At 41.1% G+C, this 14,731-nt stretch overlaps 1 protein-coding gene across 1 annotated transcript; it reads right to left on the bottom strand.

Moving 5' to 3' along the window:
- Positions 1 to 9,908: 9,908 nt before the first annotated feature.
- marcksa (myristoylated alanine-rich protein kinase C substrate a) lies at positions 9,909 to 13,327 on the bottom strand. The gene is made up of 2 exons (XM_031725852.2): positions 12,867 to 13,327; positions 9,909 to 11,828 (listed from the first exon to the last, which is right to left on the bottom strand). The coding sequence occupies exons 1-2, from the start codon at positions 12,960 to 12,962 to the stop codon at positions 11,097 to 11,099; spliced, it is 828 nt and encodes a 275-aa protein (XP_031581712.2). The 5' UTR covers positions 12,963 to 13,327; the 3' UTR covers positions 9,909 to 11,096.
- Positions 13,328 to 14,731: the final 1,404 nt, after the last annotated feature.

Here is a 14,731-nt window from a genome sequence, read left to right as displayed (position 1 = left end):
ATAGTGAATTGCGTATCCATTTTTGCTGGACAACAGCCTGCAGTTGTTTGTTGTAATTTTCAACGAGTCTTGCGCATGTGTCCTGAGCAATCCCAGGCTTTGACAAATCTCTCAGGCTCCTCCATATTTGATGGTCTTCTGGCATGTACCTTGCTCTTTAGTTCAAAACTCCCTGAAAAGCCTTCAGTTGATCCAAAGAGAGAGCATATTTCTCCTATACTGGCTTCACTTCATTGGCTCCCTGTTAAATCCACAGTTGAATTTAAAATTCTTTTCCTTACATACAAGGTCTTAAATAATCAGGCCCCATCTTATCTTAATGACCTTATAGTACCATATCACCCCATTAGAGCACTTCGCTCTCAGACAGGGCTCACTTGTAGTTCCTAATATTTAAAAGTAGAATGGGAGGCAGAGCCTTCTTATCAGGCCCCTCTTCTGTGGAACCAGCTTCCATTGTGGATTCGGGAGGCAGACACCATCTCTACTTTTTAGTTAGGCTTTCTTCCTGTTAAAAGGGAGTTTTTCCTTCCCACTGTCGCCAAAGCACTTGGTCATAGGTGGTCATCTAATTTGGGGGGTTTTCTCTGTTTTCTTTGTGTTATTGTAAGGTCTTTACCTTCCAGTATACAGTATCTTGAGCCAACTGTTGTTGTGTTTTGGCGCTATATAAGTAAAACTGAACTGAGTTCACCTGGGGAGTTTCAAAGGGGGTTTAAGTCAGGGGTTGGTGCAGGCTGGTCAGTAATGTGTGACTTTAACCTTGACCCAATTTTCATTAAAGTTAAATCAGTTCAAGCTGGTTTTTGATATCAACCATCACATAACATTTGAAGTGAAATATTAAAAACTGTGGACGGGAGCCTGCTAACAAATAGACAAATGGAACCGAGTTGATAACCCCTTCCTTTTGGAGGGAGGAAAATTGGTTTGCTACTACATATCTGACACATTCCTCAATTAATCTCAAATATTGAATCAAGTGTGATGGCCTACAGAGTTATTTATTCCATTGGATAACCAATGGCACTAACAGATTTTTCCCCAAATTCAAAGAGATCGATCTTTTCAATATGAACTTTGCTTTGTGAAAATCTAAAAATAGAAATACACTCTTTCTTGAATTATTTTACTATAATAAAGACGCTCGAATACCAGCCTAATATCATTGTTATTATTATTCCTCTTACAAATCCTGACTATGAAATCCTCATGCCTTCCTTCAGCCCTCACAAATATAGCCCATAACAGAATCTTATAATCAGTGTTTAGCAGACCGATTGGTCTTAAATTGTCTTTGGCAGATTTAGTAACTGTTTCAAGCCCAGCATCCATTCTTTTCTTCTCTGCATATTCTTATAGTGCCAGATATAAGAGGGATCTTAGTTCCTTCCCAAAGATAAGGCCATAATCCCGTCTGTCCCTCGAGAACTGTTTAAAGCCATTTTCATGTCTGCTGAGCTCAGTTCCTCAATTTCAAGCTCTGACTCACGCAGATGTTTAAAGGAATCCTCAATACACAGGATGATGTTCTGAATCTTATTATTATTATTACAAGTGGTGTGAACGTTCAGGATATTGCCAGTGCTATGGTATTTAAGAGAATATTGAGTGAATGGATGTTTTATGGGCACACATTATGAAGTAATGAGAGGTTATGATGTGCTGTTTAGTGCAGCCTTGTTGAACTAATTGTAGCCTAGAAAAAAAAATGAATAGAAAAAGTACTCTTGCTTGATTTAAAATGACTCATCGAGACTTTTTCTGCCTGTGCTTTTGAGACAATATGCTAACTTGCAGGAATATCAGCAGGTGTTACATCATATTCATTGGTAAAGTCGTTGTTGTTTGTCATTACATGTTTCCAGTAGTCTGGTGCCTCAAGGTTCACACTCTACATTCATTGAACCAATCGTCCTCCGCGTTGCATGGTTTAATTCTGTTCTCTCCGTCATTCTCCCTTTCAGACTTTCTTTCATGCCACCTACCTCATCCTCATCTACATCTCAGACAGCCCAGCCAGAGTCCTATTCAATACTGGAATAGTATTGAAAAGCCTTCAGTTAATCCAAAATGCTGCAGCAAGAGTACTGACGGGGACTAGAAAGAGAGACCATATTTCTCCTGTATCGGCTTCCCTTCATTGGCTTCCTGTTAAATCCAGAATTGAATTCAAAACCCGTCTCCTCACATACAAGGTCTTAAATAATCAGGCACCATCTTATCTTAATGACCTTGTAGTACCATATCACCCCATTAAAGCACTTCACTCTCCCACTGCAGGCTTACTTGTTGTTCCTAGAGTATTTAAAAGTAGAATGGGAGTGAGAGCCTTCAGTTTTCCGGCCCCTCTTCTGTGGAACCAGCTTCCAGTTTGGATTCGGGAGACAGACACTATCTCTACTTTTAAGATTAGGCTTAAAACATTCCTTTTTGCTAAAGCATATAGTTAGGGCTGGACCAGGTGACCCTGAATCCTCCCTTAGTTATGCTGCAATAGGTGTAGGCTGCTGGGGGACTCCCATGATGCATTGAGTTTTTCCTTTTCAGTCACCTTTTTCACTCACTATGTGTTAATAGACCTCTTTGCGTTGAATCATACTTATTGTTAATCTCTGTCTCTCTTCCACAGCATGTCTTCTATCCTGTCTTCCTTCTCTCACCCCAACCGGTCGCAGCAGATGGCCGCCCCTTCCTGAGCCTGGTTCTGCTGGAGGTTTCTTCCTGTTAAAAGGGAGTTTTTCCTTCCCACTGTCGCCAAAGTGTTTGCTCATAGGGGGTCATTTGATTGTTGGGTTTTTCTCTGTATGTATTATTGTGTACAATATATAGCGCCTTGAGGTGACTGGCGCTATATAAATAAAATTGAATTAAATTACTGGGGGGAGTATCCTTGTCTTTACAGGACCCATATCCTGACATAATCTTTAACAACAAAAAAACAAGGGAAAGTTTCATGATGATGTCAGATATCTGTAGAGATGTTCTGTTTCAGAGAAATTTCAAACTCGATGTGTGTCTATATATGTTGATTGTTTTTAGTTAACAAGTTTAGTTTAGGGTTAACTCCACATCTTATTAAATTTCTTTCCTCTGGACTTTTTTTTTTCAGCATTCATCATTCATTACACAAACTGCCTTTTCAATCTCTTTTCTGTTACTGTCTAATTTTTGCTGCTGCTGTGAGCTGATCAAAAACGGACCTGTCCATTTCACATCAAAGGCACCATCTGAGAATTCTTCTTTGTATCTCTGAGCAGGTTCTCAGTTATCCAGGTCATGGTAGCCTAAGGAGATTGGAAAGAAAGCCACTGGACTTCTTTTAAGTTTCCGGATAGGAGGTGAAACATAGTCAAGAAACTCAAAGAAGTCCAGTCACTTTTTTCCCAAGCTCCTTAGTCCTCTTTGTGTCGCTCAAATAGATAGATATGACTGGTTGCTAGAAGTTTCAACGTTTGAGGAAGATTCATCACCTATATGAACAGAACTATATTATATTGTGTACTATATACAAAAAATATATGTGTATTGAAATGCATGTATGCATATTCAGGTGTGTGTGTGTGTGTGTGTTTTGATCTAAATCTGTGTACTGAGATCTGTGTGTGCGTATTCAGATTAGGGAGTTTGTAAATAAACCTGTAGGCGTGCACAGATATCAGTCACAGTTCTCCCAGCCTTACAATTGGCTATTGTTTTTACACCTGACCTTTGTTATATAGCTGCTGTGGCAGATCCACAAATGCATGTAGTGATCTACAAATGCAGACAGTTATCTTTCAGTTAGGGTTTTATTATCCCTGAGCTCAGGCTCACACACTCAGGTTTCCAGCAATGCTTAGAACGTACCAATATATGTGGCGTATTAACAGCTATATGATTAGGCTCCATCCTTGTTGTGGTTTAGAGAGTTGTTATTACGTCCAATGATGATAAGGCTAACCACGGTAGCATTCCCATTAAAAGAAAACTGCATTACTGAAAATTAAATTTTGTGGATGTGGCCTGTGTCCTCAGTTCAAAGTACATAAGGTATAAAATGTACTAATATCCATGGATTATATAACACTGCTGTAAAAATGTAATTTGACATTGAAGAATGTGATTTATTCAAGATCTGTATTCTAATTAAATCCACAGATGAAGGATCAGTTCAGTCAATAAAGCAAATACCAATCTGTTAGGGTTTTTTTTATTGTTGTATTTTATCAGTAAGTTTTGCATAAATATGTAAATAAAAGTTAAGTTAAGGTCTCTATGTATGTTATGTAATAACTTACATAGAGACCTTTCCTTTCACTTCATTCATGATCTAGTGATGTGTGATTAAGTAAAGGTTTAAATCTCATAAAATATACATTTAGTATATTTGTAAATGATGATCACTGTTCTACTCTACTTGAGCACTGTGTTTCATACAACATGCCTATTTCACACCTGTTCACATAGCCAGTGTTTGAGTGCCTAAGTGCTTTCTAACATTCACACTCCAATGGGCACACTGGAGAGCAACTCAGAGTTCAGCATCTTGCCCAAGGATGTCAGACTGGAGCAAGCAGGGATCAAACCACCAACCTTCCAATTAGTAGATAGGTCAGTCCACATATGATTCCCTGTGTATGGAAGTTCAGAAGTCTTGTCGATTCTCTGTGGCTCTTCGTGGTGTTACAGCGGGGTGGCCAGGTCGAGTGAATGGACCCAAATGCAGATACAGACAGAGGCCCAGATTTGAAAGTGATAACCAAGCTTTATTTACAGAAAATGTTGCAGTGCTTAGAATACCACACATAAACTGTGAGCCTGAACGCAGGCTTCAAGGAATGGTGGACATAAAGTGAGAGCTAAAGGGGAATTTGGTGGTTCAAATCGTGGTGCTCTGAGTCACTGTAACAGAGGGATACAACCAGTGTCTTGTCAGAATAGAGAACTTCGTTAATTTTAGCGTCTTACTGGTTAGCAGGTGGAGCACAGCGTGGGGGAGACGGTCAGAGAGGTCCAGGTGAGTATCCTGTTGGTGGTGAGTCCAGACAGAATGATCCAGAGAATCCTGGAGCACGAGCATGAATTGTGGCTGTGAAGTACCGAGAAGATCTGCATGTCTGTAATCCTGTCTTCCTTCTCTCACCCCAACCAGTCGCTGCAGATGGCCGCGCCTTCCTGAACCTGGTTCTGCCGGAGGTTTCTTCCTGTTAAAAGGGAGTTTTTCCTTCCCACTGTTGCCAAAGTGCTTGCTCATAGGGGGTCATATGATTGTTGGGTTTTTCTCTGTATGTATTATTGTAGGGTCTACCTTACAATATAAAGTGCCTTAAAGCGACTGCTGTTGTGATTTGGTGCTGTATAAATAAAATTGAATTGAATTGAAGATCAGCGTCCAGGTGAGCGTGAGTATTGTCGTGGAGAAATGAGGATCCGAGGGATCACTAAAACACAGGGAGAGAAACGAGGTAAGCGTGATGCGATCACTATGAACGCACAAGATTACTTGCCGGGCTTTCACTAACAAAAGTTAGCAGAAGATCTGGAGAAGACTTAAATACCGGTAACCAAATCACCACCAGGTGCGGACAGCAGTCGGTCTGAAGAGACTCCACCTGTTACCCCTCCCTTTGTTATGTGGTGTGTCTATGTTGTCTCTGCTTCTGTTCCATTATTGTGTTGTCCCTCACACCTGCCTGTATCCCACTTTTGCATATCTGTGCTCTGAGACTGTTTATTCTAGTGTTTTATTCCTGTTTGTACATGTACTTTAGATTAATTGACATTAAATGCTCGTTTCAGTTACTCCTACCTTTTGTGTCTCTCAAACTGGGTCCACAAATACAGACCCCACACAGCCAACACTAATTTGTTAGTCTATGTAATGTTGATGGAAATTTGCCCCCTTACATCATACAGAAAAAAAGTTCCTGCTTTGAAAAATGTAATATTGGAGCAAAAACTTTTAGCACTATGACATATCGTACAAGGCCTCTACCAAGTGGTTTGAGATCTTAAAGGCCAAGAGCAGCTCAGATGAAACAGAAACCTGTCACATGTACAATATGACACTGGAATGACGGTAAGCTTCACTTGTTCTGGGACAAGTTCTAATCATTAAGCATGAGTTTGTGTTGTGTACTCCAAGTACAGACAATATCATCTGAATATCCCAAGAAAAACTGACACTGATTAGACCAGGCAACATTTTTACAATCTTCTGGTGTCTAATTTTGATGAGCCCACACAAACCATTAGTTTCACATTCTGATACGGAACCTCGAATATTGAAGGAACATAACACAAGTGTTGCTTGTACAGTTGTCTATTTATGTAGTGCTAGTCCACAACACACATGCCATTTTGTATGTAAGGTAAAGACTCTATAATAAAGACATTCAATAAGCTTTACAAAATCTAGATACTATTGCTGCTGCTATCACAATTGCACATTGTCTATCTAGTGGGATGCAAGGCTGCATGGGTTAGAGGTCAGATGAAAAACCTGGGACCTGCAGATGGGGATTTGGGAATGATGAAAATGTCACTCTTCCAAGTACAGCGCGGTACTGCAGTTGATAAAGAGCTCGAACTCATCCCTCTTTACTGCCTTTGAATATGGACACCAGCTTACTGGGTTTTCTTTACAGAAAGAATATTTTGTACAAAATGAATCTATATACTGACACCGTTTCCTCATTTGTACAAAGTGACAGGAGTGCTCTCATAGTTAGTAAATGTGGCAACTACACATGTATGATAACAACAACTGTCATTTCTTTTAAGAATTTCTTGGTGGGAAAACTCACCACAGTACTGCAGCCACTTTTAGTTGGGTTTGTGGAAATGTAATTGTGTGTTTCTGCCACAAGAGGGAAGTGTGGACAAGTTGAAAGGAAAGTTGCTCTTCCTCAAACATGCAATGTAACAAGATGGCAGGCCTTACTGCATATATTTTATTTTGTCTCAGATGTACCTCTTTGACACATCGCTTATGGTGCAACTGAAGGATATATTATTACTGCTGGGAAGCAGCAAGTTGCCGTTTATATATAACAGACTGTGAATCAAGCACTTATTTTTTATATTTATACAGAGGAAACAAGGAAACCAAGTGAGTTTAAATTATGAACCTGAGTTAATACTGTGGTTTTCTTACAAGTTAAATGTGGAGAGATGCGATATAAGAATGTGTGACTGAATAGAAAAGAAAAATGGGAAATTATATTTATTAATAAAGTGAATCCTGAAGACTGAGCATAACTCAAGTCTCCTAGCTCAAGTTTCTGCATAACCAAAGGTTTGTAATGTTTAGAAAGACACAGTCGGCCTTTTTGGTGCCATTGTGTGATATGCAAATGCCTGCACAGTGAACTTGTACCACAGAAAATCTCTTCATCATGAAGATCACATACACTACTTGAAAAAGAATGTGTTTGTAAATATGATCTCAGAGAACTGCATATTGCTGAATACTGAGAACCATTCTTGTCTGAGACATCCCAGACAAGCTGCATGTGACAACAAGCTTAAAATGTTAAACACAGCCTGTTCCAATTAGTTAGTAAGATAACAAATATATATTTATTGTTTTTTTCATATGGCGTGACTTTCATCTGAGCAACTACATACCATTTTAGATGGTAACATGAGAAATGTTAACCTTGACAACAATAACATCTAGTTTAAGATGTGACAAAAAACATCATAGAAGCTAAAAAGGATGCGCTTCTCATTCAGTTAGTTTAAATAAGTTGCACCTGCTTTGAGTAAAACTTCAAGCTAAAGCAAGACTCGAGCACAACCTCAAACATTAAAGCCTCAAACATTAAAGCCTCCAACTTTCTGTTGCTGCGTTAGTGAGCTGCTGTGAATCATGTATAAAAAAGTGTACTTGTAAATTTTGCATCATAATAACCTTTTTTTCCCCAAAGACTTCTCAGCTACCTGCACTCATCAGTGACTGTAGAAAGACCAGCTTTTTACTAACCGAGAAGAAGATACATAATATATTTTTGCAGGATTTACATGTTTTTACTGCATAAAAAGCCATTTGAGTCAACACGTACTCACCTTTACTTTTCCCATAATGCTCCACAGCGTAGTGCTTTTGACCTCAGTCACAGTGTCTCGCAGTTATCTAAGGCTCGTTTTTGATGCCAACCACTTCCTGTAATTCAAAGGCATATGCCTCTGCTGCTCCCCTAGGGTGTGCTGGGTCAGGCGTAACTCCCTCTAAATGCAGAACCTTCTGTAGAGGGTTTAAAAAAATTCCCCTTCAGAGAATTTTTGCCAGTTCATCAAAATAGCTCAAAAAGTGATATTTTGAAGTGAAAAAATGCATGAATATGGCAGCCAGGAGCGACCAGTGCTGGCCCCTGCTGACTGGCGAAGCCGGGAAAGCAGTCTGTCAGTATAAGGCTGTTGTGGACGTGAGCGCTTCTGCAGAGTCTGCTGCCTTACATGTAGACCTTGAAGGACTGTCATACTTTTTCTTGTGATTTCAAAAACTCCGCCCTACTCACACACTTAACAGCATTACCCTCCACCTGCTTTATCCCACTGGTTGAGACTAGATCGAGTCTTTTATTACAGTTGCAATGAATAGTCTTAAAAAATCCCATTTAAAGATTCATAATGGTGAACATATTTATTAGATAAAAAATATTCAATATAATTAGATTTGAGTTTCATAAAATAACTAACCAAAACTATGCAGATTGTGAAATTCTGAATCGTTACAACTTTATGGCATAAATGTTATTTTATTACCCTGTGATAAATCAGCAGGTATGAAAAACCCACTCTCTGGCCAATCAGCGTCACCATTTGTTGGAGATCCCTTGAACCTCTGTGAGGAAAGTAGGAGGGTCTAAAGTTTTTCAGTTGCATCTGAACTCTCAGTGCATCATAGGAAGTCCCCCAGCACCCTAAGCCTATTGCAGGCATGGTTCAGGGTCACCTGATGCAGCCCTAACTATATGTTTTATCAAAGAGGATTGTTTTAAGCGCTAAACATACAAGTAGAAAGAGTCTCCCAATCCAAAACTGGCAGCTGCCTCCATAGCAGACGGACCTGATAGCTCAAAGTTCTTCCTCTCATTCTTCTTTTAGGAACCAAGTGCTCTGCTAGGAGAATAAGGTTCTATAAGGTCAAATGAAGAATTAAAGGATAGGTATAAATTTCCCCTATGAGATGTAGAAAGCCATTGTTGCTAGTATCCCTGGGTGCCTCTTTCTTTGCTGTCTCAGCCTTAGCACGGCAGCTTTTCCTGCCACCTGTACTTAAACCTTGTCTGTGTTGACTATTAGTGTTTCTGATAATCTCAAGAAATGCACAGCTTACATGCTATGTGGTTCCATGGACATATTCAGGTGAAGAAGACGCCTCTTTGTCAAAACATCCTTGAGTAGGCCCCTCCCTTAAGCTACAGAAGCAGAAACTATTGTAGTGAATGCAATAGTTTCAGAATGCAATTCAAACTGATTATTTTGTTTTATAAAAGATGAAGTTATCAGTTATGCTTCACCCTCACAGCCACACATATGAGGTGCACAGCTTCTTGACTTGATGACCTCAAATCACCCAAAAGCACATGGACCAATTCACAGACCCCTATTGAAAAGTCACCCTATTGAAGATAATATACTTAATAAAAACTGTATTGTTAAACACTGATTATTGTCGTTATTTGGTGAGACCAGCTTTATTCGTCAACACGGTCTGAAGTCTCTTCCTTTAAGTAATACCAGCAGATGTATTTATGCGGTATATGACATCAAATGATGAAGAGCTAAGTGATTTCAAGACAATTTATTATTTTTTTAAGTATTGGCATCAGCTGTCAAAATAAGATTTGGCTTACCTTGAGGTAGAGAACAAAATCTTTCCTTCAAAGAACTGATGAAGAAATGATGACAGATGCAGCTGAAATTTTATTCACATTTATTGTTGCTTTTAGTGTGCTCACAGAAAATTAGAACACCTTAAGCAGAGGAGTTTAATAGCAATTGGTTTGTAAGCAAAGTTACATTCCATCTCTAAGTCAAATTGGTCAAAGCTTCTCCACTATTTACAAAAGGAAAAAGAGAGAGAAACAAGATGCTACACAAACATTTGCATCTGATAGATTCCTTAACTCGAGTCAAAGACCACTGGAAAAGAACTGTCGGCTGGAATTGAATTGAAAAAAACAACAAAAAAAACCCCCCATACAGTATATAAACAGTTTACCATTCCACTTATCACAGCTTGGTTTTTTAGTTCAAAATTCCTTAAGGACCTTTTGTGTGTTTGCATGTCTGTATGTGTGTGTTTGTGTTGGTATCATACAAAAACGAGCGGGTGGAAAAAAGAGCAAACATTATGTGCTTCTTGAGATCAAAATTTCATTTTGTACAATAATCACAGTTAAAAAGACCCCCGCCTATACATACTTACATTTTTATTAAGGTCATAAAACCAGCAATAAACAATAAAGCCTATACAACTTGTATTTCTACGGAATCACTGACAGCTAATGAGAAGTGAAACGCTCCTATGGTTTTATATGACTTCCTAAAAACCTAACTCTGGGACTCGTTGTCTTGTAAAAATGATTTTAGTGTTGTAAACCGTATGGTGGCTATAGATCTCGGTCTTGACTGCTCTTGATTATTGCCTGTAGCACATTTCCCAGGACAGCCCCACCCACCCAGATGTCCTTCCTGAACCCTCCCCCACCTCTTCATTTACAACTGTACCCTGGTCCCCTTCATACCATGGGCATGTCCATACTTTTTTGTTTATATTTTGTATAAAAAAACATAATACTGATGTAAAAATATATGGCAGAGTGTGGATGTACTTAATCAGTTGTACATATTGAGGCCAACCCATCTCCACAGCCTGCTGGAATGCTAGTAACAAAGGGACGAGATGGGTTTTGCGTAAGGGGAGAATGGAAACTAAAAATAAAGAAAAAGCTTTAAAATATCCCTGGTTAAAAAAAAGTTCTTCAAAGCCATGATGTGGCATCTCTCCAAGCAGGGAAATGTTCTTTGATTATCTTTTTTTTCCTCCTTAAAAAAAAAAAAAGAAAAAGAAAAGAAAAGGAACTTTCTTCCACTTTCAGCTTTTATTCAGCAGCCTCAGTGGGAGCAGCTGGAGCTTCTGCTGATTCTGCTTCTTGTGAAGCTGAGGGAGCCTCCTCTGTTTTGGGTGCCTCCTCGGCCACAGGTTCAGCTGACTTCTCCTCTGCTTTTGGCTCCTCTGCGGCTGGGGCCTCCTTGGCCTCCTCTGCAGGCTTTTCTGCTGCTGGAGCAGCCACCGCCGCTGCCTCCTCCTCCTCTGGCTTGGCCACTACTTCCTCCTTGGGCTGCTCGGTGGCAGGTGCAGCCTCGCCTTCAGCAGGCTTGGTCTCCTCGACAGCAGCCGCCGCGGTTGCCTCTGCGGCCTCGGCTTTGGGCTCCTCGGCTTTGGGCTCCTCTGCAGGTGCCGCCGCTGCAGCTCCCTCCTCGTTCTCAGCCCCATCACCAGTCTCCTTTTTGGACTTTTTGAAGGAAAAGCCGCTGAGCTTGAAGGATTTTTTGAAGGAGAATTTCTTCTTCTTCTTCTTTGGGGTCTCGGTGCTGGTAGAAGCTGCAGCACCATCCTCAGCCTTGGCAGCTGCCTCTCCTTCAGCAGGAGACGCTGCCTCTACCTTCTCTGCATCTGCAGCCTCCTTCTCAGTGGGGGCGGCCTTGGTTTTCTCTGCCTCCTCCTTGGGGGTGTCCTCGGCTGTTGCGCTGCCATTGGCTTGCACCTCCTCTTTTCCGTTTTCGGCTGCAGCAGGAGAGGCATCTCCATTGGCTTTAACATGTCCGTTTTCCTAAAAAGAGAGACAGAAGCTGTTACTGCCATGCATAGAGCTGGTCCGCTGTAAGTACAGTACCACTGATGAGCAGCAGGGGCAGCATACACCATCAAACAGCCCAGGCTCGGTTTCTCATTTTCCAAGCGAAAACAGTGGAACACGTCTAAAAACCGCCATCGAGCTATGTGGATAGACCACACACATAAATATGTTATGAGGTAGCAGCTTTCTGTTTTTTTCACCCAGAATTTCATTCACATCCTGAACACGAGAGAGCAAGGACCGCAAGGGGTCGCTACGTGGCCGTTCCACAGCAAGCCAGCTGCTCATTAAAACAGCAGCTGCTCTTAGTCCCCCAGATGACCGCGAGCAGAGTTCAGACGCAATTTCTTTTTATATTTAGTGAATCTAAACGAGCTTCCGAATTATGGTCTCACCTAACCTGTGAAATCCATCTAAAAAGAAAAAAGAAAACGTAGGCTGCTTTCTCTCCGGGGCGCACCGCTGGCCCCCTCCCCAAGCCTCTGGCCCCCTCCTGTGTGATAGCAGGCTGCCATCTCCACTTTCCAGCCGAGCATCTGTAACAAAAGGCGTGGTGCTCCGAGCGCACGGAGCCTTTGTTGGCCGTCGTGCATCTCGCCTTATTCAGCAACTTCCCAAAAGACCTCATCCAAAGCAACAGCACCTCATCATCGTCTTAAAATGAAGAATTAAATTCTAACTCGGCGAGCAGAAATTGAATAACGACTCCATTCTTGTCTTTTGATTGGTTTTGTCACAAAGACCCGAGCAAATAATCTCAGTCTATGAAACTGCTTTGTTTTAATAGATGACCTTAAAAAAAAAAAAAGAAATCCGCGCGCATTTTCCCCTGATAAACTGCAGGAATCAAATCATCCGTTAAATTAGTTGAATCTTTTCTTTCTATATTTAATATCCGTTCCATTCATCCACAATTACGCACGGATGGCGCCCCCAGTGCTCAGCGTTCCCCCTCCCTCCCTTTCCACAACAACCAGATTGTCCCCTGACGGATGTTAAAATATCATTTACCTGTCCGTTGGTCTTGGTGGGTGAAGCTGCCGCCTCTCCTGGCTTTTCAGCCGCGGTTTCAGCATTTTCAGCTGTCTTGGACAATTGCGCTCCCATGCTTTTCGCTCCAACAAAGAAACTCGACCGATCCAAAAAAGCGAACAAAGACCCACAAGCCTCTTTGTTGAAACGCAAAGCTCTTCACTGGTAGCCCCCTCTCGCTCTCCCACTGTGTGTGTGTGTGTGTATGTGTGTGTGCGCGCGCGCACAAAGAAAAAGTTCACAGGGAAAATGTAAAGCAAACTCCAGTCAGAGTGTGGAGGGTTCTTCAGCAGAGCAGAAAGCTGGCAGGTGAGGTGAAGTAATAAAATCCCAGGCTGGTGGCCGTGTCGCTGTAGACAGGCTGCAAAATGGAGAAATTTCCCTTGTTGCTAATAAGACGTGGGGTCCAACGCCCAAGTGCAGGGATGAATGGGCGCTCCGAGCGATGACGGCACCGCTCTTTGGTTCGGCCAATTACAGCTTCCACTCAGGGCTTGGGCGGGGTTTAGGGAGGGAACAATAGACGGCAGCGCTGCACTCAAGGTACAGAGGAGTAACTGAAGTAAGCTACATTTATGTGACGTCTCACTTAACCAAGCCATCACTTTTTTGCATTTAAATGGAAAATGTCTTAAAAATAAATATATAAAGTGTGCGTTTGGCAACTAAGATATGAAAGTTAATCAGTTCAGGAGCGCCAAAATTTAGCTTAGCTCAAACAGGTGAGGCAAGTGTTGCTGTTTTACATTTGAGACACAAAAAAATCTGATCACCTGACCAAAGCTTTTACTTGGATTGACAATTCAGGCATATTAGCAGCCACCCAATGATGTGTTTTTCCCTTGTTCTTTGTTTTTATCTGTTGATAGGACAACAGTATCCTTCATTGATTTATTAATATGACTAGGTTTTGACCAAACAGAAGTTTTGGATGAATTTAAATCACATCTTGACATTATATATGGATGTAAAAACCTACTACCTGCAATCTACTACAGGTAGTTGAACTGCATAGAGCAGAGACCATTTCTGTCTGATAGAAAGTCAGAGGTGGAATATTACCAAAACAACACCATGGCTAAAAGATGACAATCAGGTTTGGGTGGATTCAGGAACTTTCCCAACAAACAACAAACACCTACTGTACGTGTGTGTGTGTGTGTGTGTGTGTGTGTGCTTTGGGAGGGTGGTAACGTGCATGTATATAGAAAGTTGGGGGCTGGGAGAGTACCAGCTGCAGTCTTGTTGACGACCGTGCGATGTGCCCCATGGGGGAGGTTGAGAGTGTTCAAACAGGTCCCTCAGCACACATTTGCAATGCAAATCCATTACAGAGGCAAAGGCAACTGTCCTCAGCTCACCGAGACAGAAGCAGAGCTGGCAAAGCTAGTTCTGTACAGTAACAGGTGGGCTTCCTGGAGCAGTTTCAGTTTCCCGGTTTTTAAAATGTTATCAAGTGCAATGCAAAGCAGTACTTTCCCCCCCTTTAGCCAGAGATGCAAACCATAGAGTTAACTCAGGTTTTCAGAAGATCCATGATCACAATGTTGAGCAAGTAATATATCAGTAATATATCATCATTTACATGTACTTTCAGTACTATTCATACTGATTTAGAAGTGCTTAACTTCAGTAATCACTTCCCCCAAACTATCAGTGTGAATGTTAGACCCCATTCCTACAAGACTGCTAAAAGAAGTTCTACCATTAATTATAGTTATAATTTAATTATAACTTTCATCTTAAATATAATCACCCTGTCTCTATCAATGGGTTAAATACCACAGGCTTTTAAGGCAACAGCTATTAAGTAATTGCTTAAAAAAGCATCACCTGTCTTAGCT

Source organism: Oreochromis aureus, linkage group 15 (assembly GCF_013358895.1).
Source record: "Oreochromis aureus strain Israel breed Guangdong linkage group 15, ZZ_aureus, whole genome shotgun sequence".
Lineage (NCBI taxonomy): Eukaryota > Metazoa > Chordata > Actinopteri > Cichliformes > Cichlidae > Oreochromis > Oreochromis aureus.
Note: the sequence above shows the minus strand (reverse complement) of the source record. Positions and strands in the feature narration are given on the sequence as shown.

Bases quoted from the DNA above. Each gene is read 5' to 3' on its own strand.
- marcksa (XM_031725852.2), bottom strand. From the start codon at position 12,962: ATGGGAGCGCAATTGTCCAAGACAGCTGAAAATGCTGAAACCGCGGCT. The intron at 11,829-12,866 runs GTAAATGATATT...CTCTCTTTTTAG, and splicing joins CCACCAAGACCAACGGACAG to GAAAACGGACATGTTAAAGC.